Raw genomic sequence first — 20,740 nt, 5'->3', positions numbered from 1 at the left:
TATTGTTTTGGAGGCTGTCCTGGAACTTGCTCAGTAGCCCAGGCTTGGTCTTGAATTCACAGAGAACCACCTGCCTCTGCCTCCCAAGTGCTGGGATTAAAGAAGTATGCCACCATCGCCTGGCCAAAGTTGAAGTTTTTAAAAGTAAACAGTGTTGCTCAGTGAGTCAAGCTTTCTGATGTTGGTTATTACTCTTCCATCTTGTGGTCAGATTCATTGTCACTGAAATTCTTGATCTTCATCTCTTTTTTTGTTTTTTGTTTTAGGAGACAGGGTTTCTCTGTATTGTTTTGGAGGCTGTCGGTCCAGCCCGGCCTCGAACTCACAGAGATCCACCTGCCTCTGCCTCCCGAGTTCTGGGAGTAAAGATGTGCATCACCACACCCAGCTCAAAGATTAGTTTTGTGTTACTCCGGAGACTCTTTCTAGGGATTCTGAGTCAAGTTATATCCTTTGGTCATTGGGTGAAATATTCTGTGGATACCTGTTGCATTCATTTGATGTATAATTCTGATGTTTCTCTATTTTTGTCCAGATGACCTATCTTTTAGAGAAAGCGGAATATTGAAACTACCTAGTATTAGTGGATTGATGTTAATTTGTATCTTTAATTCCAGTAACTTACTTTTTATGAAATTGGGCACACTGCATTTGATTGTAGTGTTGTATTACTTTGTATTGTGATAAAACCCCACAATCAAGGTAACTCATAAAAGAGAGTGTTTGGTGGGGCTTATGGTTCCAGGGGGTTAGAATCAGTGACAGCAGAGTGGAAGCATGGTGACAGGAATACCTGAGAGTTCACATCTCCAGCTGAAGCAGGAGGCAGAAGGCACACTGGGGATGACATGACATGTGCCCCAGTGACACACCTCATCCAACAAGACCATCTCTGTTCCTAATCCTTTCCAAACATTTGAGCTGGAGACCAAATATTCAAACATAAGCCTACAGAAGCCATTCTCATCCAAACTACCACAAAGACCTTCTTGGGTAACTGTTGCCTTGATGAGAAAGAAGTTTCTTTTTCTCTTCGGATCAGTTCTAGTTTGAGGTCTGTTTTGTCAGACATTAGGCTGGTGGCGCCTGCTGGCTTCCTTATCCCATTTGACTGGAGTACTTTTTCCATCGTTCTCACTTTGTAGCAGTGCCAGTCTCTAGAGCTAAGTCTCTTGTAGACAATAGAAAGATGGGTCAGTCTGCTCGGCCATTCTGCACCTTTGATTAGAGAGTTGATGCTGTTAATATTAAAGTTATTATTGAAAGGTCGATTACAGTCATTCTCTGTGTGTGTGTGTGTGTGTGTGTGTGTGTGTGTGTGTTCATGTGTTCTTGGTTGTACTTTCTGTTTCAATAATTATAACTTTGTTTTTCTCCTGGCTCTGCTTCCTCTCAAGTCTGAAATACTGCTCCCAGGATTCTTTTTACTGTTGGTCTGCTGGCTTTGAGTTCTTTTAGCCTGCTTTTTGGAATTATGGAAAGTTTTTCTTTCTCTTACAACTATTGTAAATAGTGATGGTCTTTTAGATTCTGGAGCTGCAGGCTCTGTGGCTTTTAAAGTTTCCATTTAAAATCAAGTTTGCCTTTGTATATGCCTTGTACCTTTCCATACTTTCTTTGTTTGTATGTTTAGTGATTTAACTAGAATATGCTTGTGGAATTTCTTTTCTAGCCTTCTCTATTTGATCGTCTGTGTGCTTCTTTCATCTGTCTGGGTGTGTTTTTCCTTAGTTTGGGGACATTTTCTTCCATGATCTTGTTGAAGATCTGGTCTATGCCATTAACCTTGGATTCTTCTCCCTCATCTGTGCTTTAGAAGATTTGGTCTTTTCATGGTATCCCACAGTTCCTTTGTGTTTCTTTAAATTTTTCCTATTCTTTCCTATTCTATTTTATCTTCAAGTCCCGATAGTCTATCTTCTACTTGATCCATTTTACTTCCCACTGAGTTTTATAGTGGGGTTAATGTTTCATTTCAGTTTCATTTTCATTTCAGCTTGAGTTTTCAATATTTATCTCTCTTTACTGAGCTCAGTTTTCAAATCCTGAATTGTCTTAATCATGTCATTCAGCTGTATATTTGTATTTTCTTTGACATCACTTGGGTATTTATTGTTATCTTCTTGAGGTCCAATGAGGTGTTCACGTCTCTTTAAACTCCTTGAATTCTTCAATAAGTTTATGATTACTTTCATTTCTGTATCCTGAATTCGTCTGGGGAGTTCTCATTTGAGAACATCTTTATAGGAGTGGGTGTGATGGGAGACATGCTGTCTTGGCCTTTCACATTGGTTTGTGTGTGTGTGTGTGATATGATCTAGGAATGTGAACTTCTTCCTTGGTTGTGTCTCTTGATACTAGACTGCCAGTGCGGGAGCTATGTGCCTGGAACTAGGCCAGGTAAAGCTGGTATGTGAGCTGCTTGATTAGACTTGAACCAGGCAAAGCTGTGGGCTGGAGTGGGCCTATGGGTGTGGAAGTAGCAGCAGTGGATGGGTGTGGGGGAGGAGGGGCTTACGAGGCAAAGTCAGTTCCAGTCAGAAACTCGTCCTGTGTGTGTGGAGATAGTAGGGGTGCCTACGAGATGCTGTTTTTGTCTTTTTGATAACAGGTGGTGTGATTGCCTTATGGTTTTGACTTTCATGTCCCTCGTATAATTAATGATGCTGACCTTTGGCATTTCTATGTCCTCTGTTGAGAATCATATTATTTCCCTTTTTTTTTTTTTTTTTTTTTTGGTTTTATGAGACAGGGTTTCTCTGTGTTATTTTGGAGGCTGTCCTGGAACTCACTCTGTAGACCAGGCTGGCCTCAAACTCACAGAGATCCACCTGCCTCTGCCTCCCAAGTGCTGGGATTAAAGGTGTGCGCCACCAACGCCCGGCTTGTTTCACTTTCAAGAAGTATGTAATCAGTTGTTTATCTTCATTATTGTTTTTAGTTTCACAAAGTCACCTCACTACAGAGCCACATATAAATCTTAATCTATTTTTTATTTTAATGATTATTATTATTTTACATACCGACTGCAGGTTTCCCTCCCTCTTCTCCTCCCAGTCTACCCACCCCACACCTCCATCCACCCCTTCTGTTTCTATTCAGAAAAGGGCAAGCCTCCCATGGGTATCAACCACACATGGCATATCAAGTTGCAGGGAGACTAGGCACCTCCCCTCATATTAAGGCTGGACAAGGGAGCCCAGTAGAAGGAGCAGGGTCCCAAAAGACAGCCAGCAAAAGTGTCAGAGACAGCCCTTTCTCCCATTGTTAGGAGCCCCACAAGACCAAACTATGCAACTGTAATATACATACAGAGGGCCTGGTGTTGGTTCAGTCTCTGTGAGCCTTTATGAGCCCAGGTTAGTTGATTCTGTGGGTTTTCTTGTCCTTGACCCCTCTGGTTCCTACAATCCTTCATTCCCCTCTTCTGCAGGATTCCCTGAGCTCCACCTAATGTTTAGCTGTGGGTTCTCTTCATCTGTTTCCATCAGTTGCTGGGTGAAGCCTCTCTGATGGTAATTGTGCTAGGTACCAATATATGAGTATAGCAGAACACAGTTAGACATCATTGGCTTTTTCTTTTTCTTTTGTCAGCTGTGTTTGATTCTATTCTAGAGCTCTGGCTATCCAGCTTCTGAGTCTCTGGGGCCTGGTGCTCCAGGCAGTGTCAAGGATGGGCTCCCTCTCATGGCATGGGACTCAGGACAGACCAGTCATCGGTTGGCCATTCCCACAATTTCTGCACCATCTTGTAGGCTGGACAGATTGTTAAAGATTAAGTGGCTGGGTTGATGACACAATTCCTCCAGTGGAAGTCTTGCCTAGTTACAGGAGATGATCAGTTCAGGTTCCGTATCCCCTATTGCTGGGAGTCTTAGCTAGGGTGGATTGTAACATGATTGTCCTTTACTTAATGGCTAATGTCCACTTATTAATGAGTACATACCATGTTTGTCTTTCTGTGTCTGGGTTACCATTCTCAGGATGATGCATTCATTTGCCTACAAATGTCATGATGTCATTGTTTTTAACAGCTGAGTAATACTCCATGTGCAAATGTACCACATTTTCTTTATCCATTATTCAGTTGAGGGACATCTAGGTTGTTTCCAGCTTCTGACTATTACAAATAAAGCTGCTATGAACATAGTTGAGCAAATGCCCTTGTGGTGGGATGGTACTTTTTTATTTTTTGCCTTTATTGCCTGTGCTTTGAAGATCATATTTTTAAAATCAAGAGTGGAGAGACAATTTATGGAATGGGAAGAAGTATGTGCAAATTATTAATCTGAGAAGAGATTAATGTCCAGAATATCTAAGGAACTCAAACAGGTCAACTTAAATAATCTGATTTTTAAAATGGGAAGTAATATGATTCTCAACAGTGGACATAGAAATGCCAAATAAGCATATGAAGAAAATGGTCAGCATCATTAATTATACTAGGGACATGAAAGTCAAAACCATAAGGTAATCACACCACCTGTTATCAAAAAGACAAAAAACAGCATCTCGTAGGCACCCCTACCACCAGCTTTTGAAGACAGACCCATTATGGAAAGTGGCTCACTGAACAGCTAGCCAGACATCTCAACAGTATCACCACCCTACGCTCTCTGAAAATAATTCTAACCATTTCAGGGTATAGGGATCTCTCTCAGGAAACTGTATGTCCTCCTCAGCTCCAGCAGCCTGAGAAGGATCACAGAGGTAGTCTTGCTTGCCTTGTAATTCTACCCTCTACTGTAATTCTCCTTTCTGTAGGGCAGTGTGTTGGGCTCTCCATGGTGGCATTAGGCCCTCACAAGAGTACTGGACATGCACAACCAAGTAGACTTAATTTCAGACAGCCTTTTGTAACACTAGAAAATAAATAGGGTAGGGAAGAGGTCTTCATCCCTGAGCAGTACCCGGAGAATTGTGAATAGCAAGAACGTCCTTAAGAATTAATGTCCAAGGCCAGGCTGGTCTACGGAGCTAGTTCCTGGGCTGTTACACAGAGAAACCTTGTCTCAGTGTCCAAAGCCGTAACATATATGACAGAACTCTAAATAGCATTCATGTTGAAGAGAAGTGACATAAAAGTAGACAAGGATAAATAATGTCTAACTATAGCTGAGGAGAGAGATAAAGGAATTCTTAAAGTGACTGCGTGTGGTAGCCCAGGCGAATCCTACCTTTTGGGGGCTGAGATAAGGTCAACCCAGCCTGGGCTACAAAGTGAGACCTGTCTCAAAACAAAACCCTAAGGAAGAAGGTCGTATAGCCATCTTGGTATTTGCTGATCTTCTATGTCTACCTTTTCCTGGATCTGTTTCCTCTGGTAGCCTCAGACCTAGGCAGTCATTTATGCTGTGGGACAGATATTCGAAGAGACACTTGAGAATCACAGCGCACTCCCTTTGATCTGCTCTGAAAGCGTCTCCTCTCTTGCAGGCATCTGAAGTGGAGAGACAGCTCTCCATGCAGGTCCACGCACTCAGAGAAGACTTTCGGGAGAAAAATTCATCCACCAACCAGCACATCATCCGGCTGGAGAGCCTTCAGGCTGAGGTGAGGCTTCCGTGTGGCTACACTTGAAACTGTGCATTGGGTCTTTGAATAAAGAATCTCTGAGCTTGGGAATAAACCCTCTGTAAAAAGTACTGAAGCATCTAAGAGACATTTCCATGAGAGCTCCAGACATTTCTGGAGAACGCTTGATCCTTGCTGCTACAGGTAGCCAGTTGTCTGGAAAAATAAAGATGCTGAGAGTTACAGCTGAGGGAGTTGAAATCATGAATGACCTACTGTTTACTGAATAATGTCAACAAGAAACAGCCTTGCTAGCCCCACACAAAAACTGGGGAAGGACATTGTCCCCGTCTTCATTGCTCTTATTCTAGCTCAGTACACCACCATGTTTCAGGTGTCATACAAAGTAATCTCAATATTAACTCTCTGAAAAGAACAGAAACTTGTATTTTATAGAAGAGGGTAACAGCAGATGCCATTGAGGAGTTAATACTGAGGGTACTCTGTATGACACCTGCAATGTGGTGGTGGTGCAGCATATGTGAGGACAGAATGTGGCAGCAAAGGTGTGTGCCCTGGCTAGACCAGGGGAAGAGGAATGCAGCGCTGGGGACGGTACTATGAGCAGTGTGGATGCCACAGACAGAACAGGAGTCATACCAGCAGAAAGGGTTCTCCAGGGCAGACCCCGCCTGATCCACTCTCGGATCTTCATCCCCTTTGGCTAACCAGACTTTGAGAAACAGTGTAGACTGGACAAAAGGAGCCCCCTCTTCTGTGGTCAGGACCAGCCATAGTGATCAGTCCAGAGAAGCTTTCCCTGCATCATAAGTGACCTGAGGATGTTTGTCCTAAAGTCTGTCAATATCTTCTCTTTTCTGCCTCCCCCTCCCTCCTTCCCTCCCCCTGGGATTCCTACCGACACTGAGCAGCAGGTTCTTGAAGTAAGTAGAGATTGCTCCAGCGGGGTTTCGGCATGCCTGTCTGTGACCATCGTGTGCATGACTTGCCCTTGAGCTGCCCCTGTCAGGCGCCCACTCCTTCAAGTTGCCTGCCTTCCTCTTTGCTCACCTGTTCACGTTCTCTAGCCCCTCAGGAACAGGTTTCCCAGGAAGGCTTACTGCCAGATTTGGTCACAAGTTTTAGGGTATGTAGGGGTTGGGTGAGGAAGTTGGCAGCCAAATACCAAACCCTGGTTTCATCTAGTGGCACTGCTGTTTGAAAGACTAAGCTGTGAAATCTTTCATTTTAAGCCAGTAACTTCATGAAACCTTGAAAATTAAGTGTTTCTTAAGGGGCAGTGATATATCAGAATCATATTACCTCATTACTTTACTGGAAACCTGGGAAACAAAGATGATCCATGGGAAGGAGAATTGAAAGGTCAGAGGGCGCTTAAATGAAAAAGCACTGGAGTGAAAATTGCCTTTGCATGGGTAAGTCTGCTTCAGTGAGAGGAATAGTGGGCCATTCACCAAAGACTTGCCCCTTTTGCTCTCTTACCCAGGTGCACACTTGAGAGACAATATTTCTTTGTTTGGACAGACACCCGAACTCTCTGGACAAAGGCCATATACCTCACTTCCCCAGGACAGCATCCTATCTGATTGATTGGTGGCCAGGGAGGATATGTGCCCTGAGCAAAACTCCAATGCATGGTGGGGGCAGCCAAGAGGCAGAGGGAAAGGTAGACCCCCAAGGGACCTAAAACAAACAGTCAAATACTTAATTCTCCCCTAGCACAGTGCTGAGTTCAGTCCCCAGAACTTACTCAAGGAAGAGCCTTAAGGCATTCTCCAGGCTAGACCACAGAGAAGGGGATATCTTGATCACAGCAGGGAAGAATTGACAAGCATGCAGGTGGGTGAGAACTAAGTATGACAGGGAACTGATAGATGGGAGGAGCAGGGTCGGGGGACTCTTCAGAGTCCTCCCCTTCCTCCAGAGCCAGTTCTATTTGGAGAAGCTTTCTGGAGCCCCTGCACATGGTGGTGTCCTGGGCAAGGTATCTCTGGCCTTGAGGAGCACCGACTGAGCTTCCTCCCTGCAAGCATGGAAACCAGAGAAGACTGGGCGGACAGACCTTACAAAGAAATATGTGTGTCTTGACACTGACTTCAATGTGCAAAAACAGAAAACAGTCAGCCTTTTCCATAAGGGAGATCATTTCTTCTTTTCACAGATTACGTGTTCAAATTCCCCATGAGGTCACCGTCTCATGCTCATGTAGACACTCTACCTTCTGCACCCTGCCAGCTTCTTGTTAGCCAGGGCCCTGGGTTTGAGCTGGAACATTGGCACCAAGGGAATCAACAGTAGTGAGAGGCAGCACTGAGCCTGCTTGCAAAAGCTCAGCAACTCTTAGGGAACTCCCTGGTGCTTCTGAGTAGGAGTAGGCAAATCAGGTCCTGCTCTGCTAAAGTCGGGCTGAGGGCAGGCAGGGTGGGGCCTTCTCTGACTTATCTCTGGAATTTACAGAGCACTAACTATCCTTCCTCTGCCTGGCAGCCCACATGCTGGCTTCCCCTGGGCTAATTCCTACCCCTTAGGCAGCTTTCAAAGGGGAGGACCTTGCCCTCCAGTCCAGGACTACACAGCTCTGTTCTCCAAGATGAGCCCTACATCTCTGGGCACAATCCCCAGAGACACATACCTACATATCTGGGGCTAGTCCTTCCACCTTCCTCAACCAGACAGAACTCCACACCCACCCTGTGGGTCTTCACCATTTCAGATCAAGATGCTGTCGGATCGGAAACGGGAGCTGGAGCATCGGCTCAGCGCCACCTTAGAGGAGAATGACCTGCTTCAAGGGACTGTGGAGGAGCTACAGGACCGAGTGCTGATCCTAGAAAGGCAGGGCCATGACAAAGACCTGCAGGTACTGGGCAGAGAAGCTATTCCATAGAGCTCGGGCCAGACAGTGGGAGTGCTTAGCTAAAAAGGAAAGGCTGGTGTCTAAGTAGGTGACTCTGAGATCTCCACATGGGTCTTATAATTCCCCAGGGGATTATACCAGGCTGTAGCTGCGTAAGTGCATTTGTTGTCTTCTGAGCATCCCTTCTGTGTGTTCTGAGCCACTGGTCCCTGGAGCAGGGTCACACAGTTCTTTCTAGGCTGTTAATGGCTGGATCACTCAGTCTCTTAGCATTTGTGAAATCTGCTGGTGATTTCAAAGGGAGCCTGTGGATCTCTGTACTCAGCTCCCAGAGGTCTCTGCTGCTGCTGTTGCCCAGCAGAGGGATTTAGTTGGCTGGCACAGAACAGAAACCAAGAACCTTCCCACAGAAACCAGCAAGACATGCTCAGCTTCTGCCTATTGCCAGAAGGCCAACCTCTTTGTGAACCTAATTGGTCTTTTTTAACTTCCCTAAAGGAAACTGCTTCTTAATCATGTTTGTCCTTGTTTGTGAACTGCCACCAGACCTCAGATGAAAACCCAAGCTCAGACTTGACCAGAAATAACCCCCAAAACAGAAAAATAATCTTCGTCTCCCTAGAAATAGAAGGTAGCATCTGTTCCCAAGGTGCTTTGTTGGACTGGGTCTACAGAATAGGAGAGCATTATTTCCCTGTGGGCGTGATAGGGAGGATACAGTGGGTTGCTTTCGTGTCACTTGTGGGGAAGTGGTTGGGCAAGTAATACTTGAATGCCAGGTGAGTCCCTACCCAAAGACCAGGCCACAGAGGCCCTGCTGGGTTCAGAGGGAAACTGTTCAGAAGCTCTGATGTGGAATGACATTGACTGAACATGATGGTACTATGCCTATATGATCCCAGCACTTGGGAGGCTGAGTCAGGAGGAACCTGAGTTCAGACTTAACCTGGGCTGTACAGCTAGTTCCAGGCCAGGCTAGACTGTACAGAGACTGTCTCAGACAATAAAAGGAAACACCTTCTGAGTCGGGTCTAGTAAGAACACTTGTCACTGCCTTATTAGCCAGGTGTTGCTCTTTTTTGAGGTTGATGATGATAAGTAGCCTCGAGGGCTGTAGGTCACTTTCAGGTGAGTGGAGAGTGTGTCTCTCTAAAAGCTGCAGAGAACAGTTTATCCAGCCATGCACCCAATCCTTGCTGAGCGGAGACTTGAAACTTCCCTGGCCCCGCTCCAGCTGATTGTCTTACCCGTTTGCCCTTGCAAGTCCGCACTGGACCAGCTTTGCATCCACATGAAGCACTCTGAGAGAAGAAGGAAAAGAAGTACAAAACCCAGAAATAGCTAAAAAGACACTTTCAGCCCAGCATGAGTTTGCAAGTGAAAATTATTTCCACTCCCTAATGGGGAACCTGAAAATGGAGGGAAAGAGGAAGGACCAGTGCGAATCTCCAAGAGCTTCCTGGTGTAGGTGGACTGTGTGTACTACCAGGAACTTGAGGTCATGCCTGCTAATTGGCACTAGAGGTCACACACTCATACAGGAGCCCCCAGCAAGTCAGAACATGCCCACTCTTTTTGGAGGATCATATTTATTCTCACCTTTTCCACTGGTGTAACTGTTTCTGTCTGTGCCTTCCTTTTATGTAAAAATCTCCCGAAGTTGCCACTATTTACTAGTGTCCTCCAGAAAACCCTGTCACCAAAGTGGCTTCAACTGACAGAGGAAAAAAATCCAGCTAACCCAGATTTGTAAACTGTTGAGTCAGTGGCCTTGGAATGTGTTTAATCCCTTGATTTTAAATCCTCAAAGAAGGTGGGGTAGGAGGCTAAGCCTCCATCAGCAGGGGAGCCTCTTTGATCTGTTTCTGTGTGACTGGGGTCCTGCTGTCAAAAACCTTTGTGTGTGTGTGTGTGTGTGTGTGTGTGTGTGTGTGTGTGTGTGTGTGTGTGTGTGTGTGTGTGTGCTGCACATGATATGCTGCACATGGGGAGGAGTGTGTGCTGTGTAGGTGCACATGTGGAGGTATGTTCTCTGTGTGTGTTGTGTAGGTGCATGTGCCATAATGCACATGTGGAGGTCAGAGAAGCTTTTTTTTTTTTTTTTTTTTTGGTTTTTTGAGACAGGGTTTCTCTGTGGCTTTGGAGGCTGTCCTGGAACTCCCTTGGTAGTCCAGGCTGGTCTCGAACTTACAGAGATCCACCTGCCTCTGCCTCCCGAGTGCTGGGATTAAAGGCGTGTGCCACCAACGCCCGGCAGAAGCATTTTTCTTAATCACTCCCCACCTTCAAACACATGGATCTCAAGGATCAAGCCTGGTCCTCAGACTTGGTGACAAGGGCCTTTGCCTACTGAGTGGTTTCTCCCACACCAAAACAGATTTTTGAGCCACAGATCAAATCCAGCTATGGCTTTCTGTTTTAAGACCTTAGAAAGGGATTAAAACTCAACGCTGTACTCACTTCATAACAAGCATTTGTTAAACGTTTTGTTTATTTGGTTTTGTTTGAGACAGGGTCTGACTTTAGTCCTGGCTGGCTCAGAACTTGATGGGTAGACCAGGCCTAGCCTTAGACTTGCATTGGTCCTCCAGTTTCTGCCTCTCAAGTGCTGGAATTACAGATATATGTGGCCAATCTGGCCTTACTGAACTGAATAAAATACTTTGCTTTAATACTCAGTAAAGAAGTTAGTTGTTGCCGGTGGTACTGCTCCCCTTTAATCCGAGCACTCAGGACTCAGAGGCAGATGAATCTCTGTGAATTCAAGGCCAGCCTGGGCTACAGAACAAGTTCCAGGATAGGCTCCAAAGCTACAGAGAAACCCTGTCTCGGAAAAAAACAAAAACAAAACAAAAAGTTGTCCTTCAAAGGGACTCTTAGCTCCTTACAGAAATGCATAGGACCTGACCGTGGCAGTGGGTAGGTTCCATCAGCAGAGTGCAGGCTCTCATCTCGGCCGGATAGCCCATGAAGCAGAGGTCCTGGGGTCTGATCATGTGCAAGTGAGCAAATCATGTGTCATCACACCATCTTAGTCCCCTCAGTGTCAAGAGAGGAGAATGTCTCCACTTGTACTCCCTTGAATTCTGTGAACTCAAACTTAACCACTCTACTAATAAAAGCATTTGATGTCATCCCCTTTCATACGTAGAAATAGCTGCCATCTTTCTTGTACAATGGTGTTATTTGTTTTCTGATTTTTTGAGATAGGGTTTGTCTGTGTAGCCCTGTCTGTCCTGGAATTTGCTCTGTAGACCAGGGTGGTCTCAAATTCAGAGTTCCACCTACCTCTTGCCTCCTGAGTCCTGGGATCAAAGGCATGTGCAACCATGCTTATCTAGATACTGTTTCTTTTTACGGGGTTCCTATAGTTACCAGGCTCTTCCATGGTTTGATTTTTTTTTTTGCACATCTGTCCAGAGAATGTGGCACCTCCTGGCCTTTTGTTCTCTTGCTGTTACAATTAATTAAACACCTTAGAGTGCATGTGAGTAATTGAACTAATTGTATCCGTGCATGAGAACTTGTAGTTAACTGTGGGCACGTCTCCTGCTGAGATGGATGTGGCATTGCCTGGAGGGTAATTGTAAAGCATTTTTCCACTTACCATTCTATTGTAATTGTGCTGAATGCTTCTTAGGAATGGCTCTTTATTTCTGTAACTCTGGTTTCTATTATTTTTTTCTTTCCTTCCAAGTTTCCTAAGACTGGAGCTGGGGGAGTACAGCAGGTGTTGCTAAGCAGGGACTAGGCAGAGCAGCTTGCCAGTCCTTGTCACCCGTCAGCAGCTGGGCTCTAGGCCTTCCTAGTTAGGGCTCATTCAGACCACTAGCCAGCCACTTCCTGGCAGTGATGGTTGAAGGTGAGATTGCAGGCCCCTCGAGGATCAGCTACAGTCTGTGAAGCACTGCTCCTTTAGTGGGACCAGAGCTCTGAGTTGCTGCCATCGGTCCCATATCCTCTGCGTCTGCAGGGGGCACAGTGGCTCAGTGGAAAGTCTGAAGAAAGCAGCACAGCCCACTCCACAGTGCTGAGCTTGGCCCCAAGGCCTTGGACGTTCAGTGCAAACATTTGAGCACTGAGCTCCATTCCCAGCCCAACCCTGGCTGTGTTCAACTAATAGCAGTCTGAATGCAAGAAACACTACCATACCCAGCTGTTTCCTCTTTTTAATAAAACAGATGGCTTTAGAAAGACCATTTTATAAAAAAGTAAATTTAAATCCCAGGAAGTTCTTTACCCACACTAACTTGTGTGTGTGCGTCTGTGTGTGTATGTGTACATGTGTGTGTACATATGGATGCCTAAGATTGGTATTTCCAGTCCTCCTCAATCACTTTCCACCTTATTTATTACTATGTGTGTGAGTGTGTGAGCCCATGCGCCATGAAACACATAGAGAGGTTAGAGGACAATTTCCAGGAGTTGGTTCTCTTCTCTCATCGTGGGTTCTGGGAATCAAATCCATGTCCCATAGACTTGCATGGCACAAACTTTCATCTGCTGAGTGAGACCCCACCCTCGGCCTCAGTGTTTATATATATATATATATATATATATATATATATATATATATATAAATTTTTGAGACAGGATTTCTCTGTGCAGCCCCGGGAGTCCTGGAACTCACTGTGTAGACCAGGCTGGCCTTCACCTCACAGAGATTCACCTCCCTCTGCCATTCAAGTGTTGGAATTAAAGGTGTGCACCAACCACTGCCTGGCCTGCTTATTTTTTAGCCTTTACTTTATGTGTGTGGGTTTGTGCCTGTGCGTGTGTCTGTGCACCACATGCACACAGTGCCCTCAGGGGTTACAAACAGTTGTAAACCACCAAGTGGGTGTTGCAGCTCAATCCCAGGTCCCCTGGAAGAGCAACCAATGCTCCTAACCTCTGAATCGTCTCTCTAGCCCCTTCACTTCAGAGACAGTGTCTGTCACTGAATCTCATCTTTTTTAAGTCAAGATACAAACTAAAATAGACCTACCATTGTACTTGTTGCTTTGTTCATATCTTGAGATTTGGATAAGCTGCCTATCATTTGTTGCCTTCCCCACAGCTGCACCAAAGCCAACTGGAGCTCCAAGAAGTGCGGCTGTCCTACCGGCAGCTGCAGGTGAAAGTGGAAGAGCTCACGGAGGAGAGGAACCTGCAGAGCTCTGCTGCCACCAGCACGTCCCTGCTGTCAGAGATCGAGCAGAGCATGGAGGCTGAGGAGCTGGAGCAGGAGCGAGAACAGGTGCTGTTGTCTGGCAGGAGAAGCGGGCCTAGGGTTCTCTTCCATCCTCTTCAACACTGTACTGCCCTTTGCAAAAGGCTGTGGTGCCTGCACGAGCTCCTATGGCCACAGGCTGGAGCAGAGGTCCACTCACTGAATGGCCCCTGAAACCTTGAGCAGAAGCTAGTGCATGATGTCCTCTGCTCAGTCCCTTCCTGGAGGTAACACAAAGTCGTCCAACATTTGCAATCCTTTCCCTCTGTGCTGCTTGTCTCCTTTTTTCCCCCCTTGGATTTTCGAGACAGGGTTTCTCTGTATTTTTTTGGAGCCTGTCCTGGAACTCGCTGTGTAGACCAGGCTGGCCTTGAACTCAGAGAGATCCCCCTGCCTCTGCCTCCCGAGCGCTGGGATTAAAGGTTTGAGCCACCAACAGCCAGCTGCTACTTGTCTCTTTATGCCTTCCATAATCACTCCTTCCCCCAGCTAGGCCCTGATTCCAACCAGTGCAGCTAATTATAGAAGAGAAATCCTTCATATGGCAGATTAGTTGATTGGAAGGAAAGTAAGAATGGGTGGTAGCTGGCCATGGGTACTAGGAAGACTGAGGCAGAGCACTTACAGCAAGTTCCAGGCCAGCCAGGGCTACACAGTAATCTCAAAAAATTTGAAAGTCTAAGAAGGTGTGCTAGGTCCAAAGTATTATTAAGATAGACTATTTTAAAAAAGCAAAACAAAACCCTTGCTCCTAAAAACAGGTATCTGTATTTTTGGCTTTAAACACTAAATAACCAGGTCTTATCCAGAGTCTATAACAGAGTAACACTTTGTGACACAGCTGAGACTGCAGCTCTGGGAAGCCTACTGCCAGGTCCGCTATCTCTGCTCACACCTTCGAGGAAATGACAGTGCCGATTCAGCCGTGTCCACAGATTCCTCCATGGATGAGTCCTCAGAAACCTCATCTGCCAAGGACGTGCCTGCAGGCAGCCTGCGCACTGCCCTCAACGATCTCAAGAGGCTGATACAGAGCATTGTGGATGGCGTGGAGCCCACGGTAAGGCTACAGAATCTAGCCAACGTGCAGTGGAAGCTCACTGCAGATAGTACAGTAAGCCCGAGCTGGAGCCTCCCTCATAACTTGCTGCCAGAACCCTGATCCATTATTTGACAGTGCTGAGAACCAGTGACCAGGAAGTAGGGCTCCATGGTCTCCTTCCTACAAATACCATGGCAGTGGTTCTCAACCTTCCTAATGCTGTGATTCTTTAATACAGTTCTTCATGTTGTGGTGACCCCCCAACCATGAAATTACACTTCATAACTGTAATTTTTCTACTGCTATTAATCCTAATGTAAATATGTTTTGGAGATAGGTGTTCACAGGTTGGGAACCAGTCTACTATGGCATAGGCCTTTTCTCTGTATAGTTATGCATAAGGCACCAGTGGCCTAGAGTTAGAAGGTTTTGACTAGAAACATGAATAGAGAAATTTGTATTTGGGAAAAACTCCCAAGTTGCTCTTCTGTAGTTGGTCCTGATAGGGGGTTGAGTATGAGTGGGCAATCTTGAAAAACGAAGTTTTGTTGGGAATGGCGGCTCACAGCTATAGTTCTAGCACTCTAGAGGCTGAGGCAGGCAGATCTTTTTTAGTTCTAGGCTAGCCTGGTGTATATAGTGATTTCTAAGACAGCCAGAGAGTTTTAGGACAGCCAAGGCTACACAGAGAGACCCTATCTCAAAAAAACAAAAAGACAGAAAAAAAGAAAAAAGGAAATCACAGCCCAGGAGGCTGAGGAGACGAACAGGGTCTTTAAGAGTCCCAACGAAGGCCTCTTGTGGGGAAGAGGGATACTCCTCTGGCATCCAGAGTAGACTGGCATTTCTACAGCTTCCTGATGGGGTTCTGTCTGACTTCTCTCCTGTTTCACCCTCCTACAGAGGAACTAATGTCTTTCTGTAATATTAGAGGCAGTAAGTTGAAGGGTGGATGTTTGTGTCTGAACGGCCTGGGTTGATTTGTAGGCTAGATGGTAGCAGGAGGGCAAGACATCGTGGGATAAAGGAGCTGCAATGGTGTGTTCCATTCATAACATATACAAGCTGCTTCTCCCAAATCTTGAGATAAAAATGAGCTTTTCTAGGATAAAATTAAACATGGAACAATGTCTGCCTCCATCACTCCCCCCACTAATGGTTGCTCATTCTTCCCTACCTGCTACCGGCTTACCTCTTTCTGTCAGGGTGCCCGGAGAATGGACGATGACTCCTTAGAAGAGCAGATAAGGCAGACCAGTGAGGACTCGAGAGCCCTGAGAGAGCTCATGGAGGGAGAGAGGGGTAAACTGAGGCAAAGCCTAGAAGAACTGCAGCAACTCCACAGTCAGGTGAGCACCCCCAGTGCAGAGAATGTACATGGGCCCCTTACCCACTCCCACTTTGTGAGATGCAGCTCTGCTCCGTCATATTCTCGGGACTGTGACCCAAAGTTGAGGATTGGGTGTCTTCAGGACAGAAAATGAGTCCCCATTCTGCCCAGGTGAGATTGGCAGGGTCAGGAACAGCTGGCTGTTTCCTGAAGTGGTGTGTCCACAGAGCTAGAAGCTGGGCTGGCTGGTGGGTGCTGACCACTGGAAGACACAGCTGCAGGCCACTTTCTGACGGTTTTCCCAGCACTCCCAGGCTGGGAGTTGTCAAGTCAAGGAACAATTGATCTTTACAGGTATCAGCTTCATCACCTTTGAGAGCCTGTTTTTCAGCTCTTGGGAACGTGCCGTTGCCCTTACTGTTCCTTTCTTGTTTGATCGTGACTCCATCTCTCCTGTGAACACTAAAGGACACTGATACTCTGGTCTGAAAAATGTTAAAAGGACTCAGGAGCTTTTGAGATCTTCTTTCCACCCAGAAAGAAGCTTTTGAGATCTATCCTGGGACAGACTTCCTCTGGACCAGATTCATGGGCAGGAGAGATAACTGGGGAGACCTGTCTACAGCCCCACTTGCCTGCCTGTCCTGGCCATGGTAAAAATTTCTTACACTTAAGATACCTTCATTGTAAACTCCTGTATCTTCTACTACCATTTTGGAAAAAGACACCTACAGCTATCACTGCTCTTCCTCTGAGAGGCCAGAGGGCAAGGGTGGAAGGTCACAGCTGTGCTTGCTCCTAGGCAGATATGGGAGTGAGCTAGGCAGCCCAAGGCATGTTTTTGCCTAAACTCTAAGGTCCTCAGACAGTGATTCAGACTTCGGACAGATCTTCTAAACTAAAGAAATAAAGTACAAGAGACGTTTAGACCCAGAAATTCTCTAAAGGGGTATAACTCAGTGGTGGGGTGCTTGACTAGTAAGTGCAAAACCCTAGGTTCAATCTCCAGCACTCCCAAAAGGAAAAAAAAAAAAAAGTCCTTTGGAGTTGGTGGCACACAGTGTGGTGGCACATGCATGTCATCATAGTACTTGGGAAGGGAAGGCTGGGGGATTAGGAGTTCAAGGCCATCCTCAGATACATAGTTCACAGCCAGCCTTAACACCCTGTCGGTTTGCAGATGGGGTCTCGATTGCTGCATTTACTATTACTAGTCTTGAACTCTTGGGCTCAGTAGATCCTCTTGCCTCAGCTCCCAAGCTATGTCACTGCTCCTGACTTACTTTTTTTTTGAGACAAGGTTTCTCTGTATTGCTTTGGAGCCTGTTCTGGAACTCGCTCTGTAGACCAGGCCAGCCTCGAACTCACAGAGATCCACCTGCCTCTGCTTCTGCTGGGATTAAAGGAGTGAGCCATCAACACCCGGCTCACTTATTTTAAATAAGTGCTTGCTTATTAGTGCTTTGATAAAATTTTTTAAATGTTCCCTTATCAGAGTTAAAAACTAGAAATTTCCTAGAGGACATTATTTCATTCAGAAAAACAGCTTAAATTTAGGTTGCCCAGAGTTTGGTATGGGACTTTAGGAAGCCATGTGTACTAAGTTTCCGAAGAAGTTCAGTTAATAGCCAGGTGTGCTGGTGCATGCCTTTAATCCCAGCACTCAGGAGGCAGAGGCGGGTGAATCTCTTTGAGTTCAAGGCCAGCCTGGTCTACAGAGTGAGTTCCAAGTTAGCCAGGACTGTTACACAGATAAACCCTATCTCAGAAAAAAAAAAAAAAGACAAAAAGAAAAGTTCAGTTGATAACTGGTTTAGGCCAGTTCCTGTGAGCGTCCTTTCAGAGAGTTCCCTAGACTCTACTCATGCCCCATGTGGACTATAGAATTGGACTTTTCTTCCAGAATACTCAAAGAAGAAACCCCTTAGCTACACCTGCATCCACTAATGTGGTACCCATGGGAGTCACACTAACACCCAAGGTAGGGGCTTGGGGTTCTGACATAGTCCTAAAAACAGCAGCTAGCACTGAGGGCTTGGAATTCCTCATGCAGTGTTGGTTCACCATCTGCCATATGACCACTGTTTGCCTGGCACTGAGGCTAGACCCTTAGTACATGTGATAGCTGTGTGGAACTGTCTCTGTGCTCCTTGGTGGTCAGTACAGACAAGGTTAGCTGGGACTGAGATTCCAGGAAGAACTAGGCCAAAAGTCAAGCCTCATCCAATCAATGATCCAGTCTGTAATCCCATTGCATTCCCACGTGAGAGTGTTCTTTACTGCCTTGGAAACTGGGCAGAAGTCAGTGTGGGTGTGCTGCATGCTGCAACCTCAGAAATGCACCAGTAAAAGTAAAATAGTGCAATAACTGCTGATTATCTGTTTGAGGCAAAATCCATAGCCAGCATAAAGATTTGCCTAGCAACACAACCTGTGTGTCCTCTGTCCCCAGCATCCTCCTTGGCATTGATGAGTACAAAGCAGCCACCAGCAGATGGAGTGGGTCTTCAGGGTCAATTGTAGAATATAAAGACAAGCACCTAGAAGCAGGAGAGATGGCTCAGGAGTTAAGAGCACTTGTTGCAGAGGACTCAGGTTCAATTGCCAACCTACTGGTGGGTCACAGTCATCCATAACTTCAGTTCCAGGGGATCCAGCACTCTGTTCTGACCTCTGGAGGCACCTAACACACACATGCTATACATACATACATACATACAGGCAAAACACTCATTCACGTAAACTATATAAATCTTAAAAAAAAAAATTAAAGAAAAGCAGTCCCCCTGCCCCTGCTCACTTGGTAGCTTAGGCATTAGGGGCAACTGGACAGCCTTTTCTGTGAATCTTTTATGCAAGGTATTCAAGGCAGCCTGAGATCAGACAAGTGTTCAGGGTGTCTATAAATACTTGCTATTACAGTTGACTCTGTTGTAAGAGAATGCTCATTTGGCTTACAAATCCCAGTCACAGTGCTGCTTACTGGCTTGCTCCCTGTGGCTTACTCAGCCTGCTTTTTTACACTACTTGCACAAATGGTACCATCCACAGTGGACTGGGCCCTCGATTAATAGTGATTAATCAAGAAAAATGCCCCATAGACATTTCTCAATTGAGAAAATGCCTTAATCAGATTGGCCTGTAGGAAGACTGTCCCTCCTGCCTGCTCTTCCTTCAGTGGCAGTGCAGTCTTACTCTCCTTCCTGGAGGACCCCTTGGCTCTACCTTACTGTGGTAACTGCATTCCCATCTTGTTTTGTAATCAATCAGATCACAGACCCTGTAATGGTCAGTGCAAGTTAGCACTCATATTTTCCTCCTGGAGTTGCTAGCACAGGTCACAAGACTAAGTCTCTGGCACGGAGATTCAGGTGATATTGAAGGAAAGAGCAAGTCTCATGGCTGCGGGGCAGGCTTTTTGATGCTATTCAGTTGTGGGGCCTTCTTTCTTATTAGGAGGAGGTGAGTGGTGGGGTGTAGCCTAAATGCATGCATAACAAGCCAGATCCAAGCTTAGTGAAGAATGGGAAGAGTGGAGCCCACACCCACAGCTCTGCAGTGGCCGTCACCACACTTGAGCCTCAACATCAGCTCATTGTGGTGGGAGGCAGCTTGCTTGTTTTTTCCTGATTCCTATATCCCTTCCTAAGAAGCTGGCTGTTGGGTTCTGGCTTCTTCAGGTTTTCTAGACCACAGTAGAAAGCTTTTCGGGAGTTTTATGTGGCACATATTGGGTGTTGGTTAGTCCTGCCCAGTACCGTGCCTAGCATATGGTTTTACTTTTCTGCCCCTTATTCAGTTGCCATGAAGTCACACCACACTCCTTCTGAAGAAGTCTGTCTTTGCCACATTCTTTCTAGGTCTTGGGTCGGGCAGTCAGGCTGCCACACCTGCTGGTACCTAAGCTAAGGCTAAACTTCTCCCAGTCACCTCTACCTTGGAGTGAGGCGCATAGGCAAACCAGAGCCTTTGCAGAAGTTCCAAACTGCACTATCCCAAGGCTTCGACTCCTGAACTGTTAGAGGCAGTCCAGTGCAGATCGGGAGGCTCAGACTCTCACATTCCTTAGCAGGCTCTTCAGAATACAAAAACTTGAGGTAGGAGAGATGGCTTACCAGTTAAGAAAACAGGCGGCTCGCCGGGCGGTGGTGGGCACGCCTTTAATCCCAGCACTCAGGAGGCAGAGGCAGAGGCAGGCGGATCTCTGTGATTTCGAGGCCAGGCTGGACCGACAGCCTCCAAAACAATACAGAGAAACCCTGTCTCGTAAATACCAAAACAAAACAAAACAAAGAAAACAGGCGGCTCTTCTGAGGACCAGGGTTTGATTTCCCAGCATCCACATGGCAGCTTGTAACTGTCTATAACTCCAGTTCCAGGGGTTCAACAGTCTCTTCTGGCCTCAGGGAGGTATGTGCCTGGTTCACAGACATATGAGTAGGCAAAAACACATACACCACACACATAAAAACATTTTTCCCCTTACATTTCTTTTTTAAAAGAATGTAGCAAATCGCCTCCTGTCTTCTCATCATTGGATATCTTTTGCATTCATGCAAAGTAGCTGCTGTCTGTGTCTGGGAGCTTGATCTTCAGTCTAGTCCTGTAGTCAAGGTGGCAGATGTCCCTTAATGAGAGGGAGCAGACCTGTGTGGATGGATTCCCCTCTTGGAAAAAATGTCAGTGGTGTGTAATACTTACCTAGAGGGTGGGCCTAGGCATCCCTATTCATGTCTGATCCTATCACTCTTCATTGCTTAACAT

General features: G+C 46.1%; 1 protein-coding gene across 6 annotated transcripts in view; it reads left to right on the top strand.

The window, feature by feature from the left end:
• The window catches only part of Bicdl1 (BICD family like cargo adaptor 1), a 73,018-nt gene that overhangs the window by 41,896 nt on the left and 10,382 nt on the right, over positions 1-20,740 (top strand). For 2 of the 6 annotated variants that reach the window (XR_005871077.1, XM_040731677.1), the window contains exons 3-8: positions 5,437-5,553; positions 6,447-6,458; positions 8,249-8,395; positions 13,452-13,631; positions 14,446-14,664; positions 15,852-15,995. Coding sequence is in view for 5 of the 6 variants with exons in the window: in XM_040731677.1 (XP_040587611.1) it covers positions 5,437-5,553; positions 6,447-6,458; positions 8,249-8,395; positions 13,452-13,631; positions 14,446-14,664; positions 15,852-15,995 (819 nt within the window). In the remaining variant the exon portion in view is untranslated. The remainder of the gene's footprint in view (positions 1-5,436; positions 5,554-6,446; positions 6,459-8,248; positions 8,396-13,451; positions 13,632-14,445; positions 14,665-15,851; positions 15,996-20,740) is intronic. The other 4 variants (XM_040731678.1, XM_040731680.1, XM_040731679.1 and 1 more) reach the window with 4 other exon arrangements.

Source organism: Mesocricetus auratus, unplaced genomic scaffold (assembly GCF_017639785.1).
Source record: "Mesocricetus auratus isolate SY011 unplaced genomic scaffold, BCM_Maur_2.0 Super-Scaffold_100025, whole genome shotgun sequence".
Lineage (NCBI taxonomy): Eukaryota > Metazoa > Chordata > Mammalia > Rodentia > Cricetidae > Mesocricetus > Mesocricetus auratus.
This window is presented reverse-complemented; position numbering and strand designations above follow the sequence as displayed.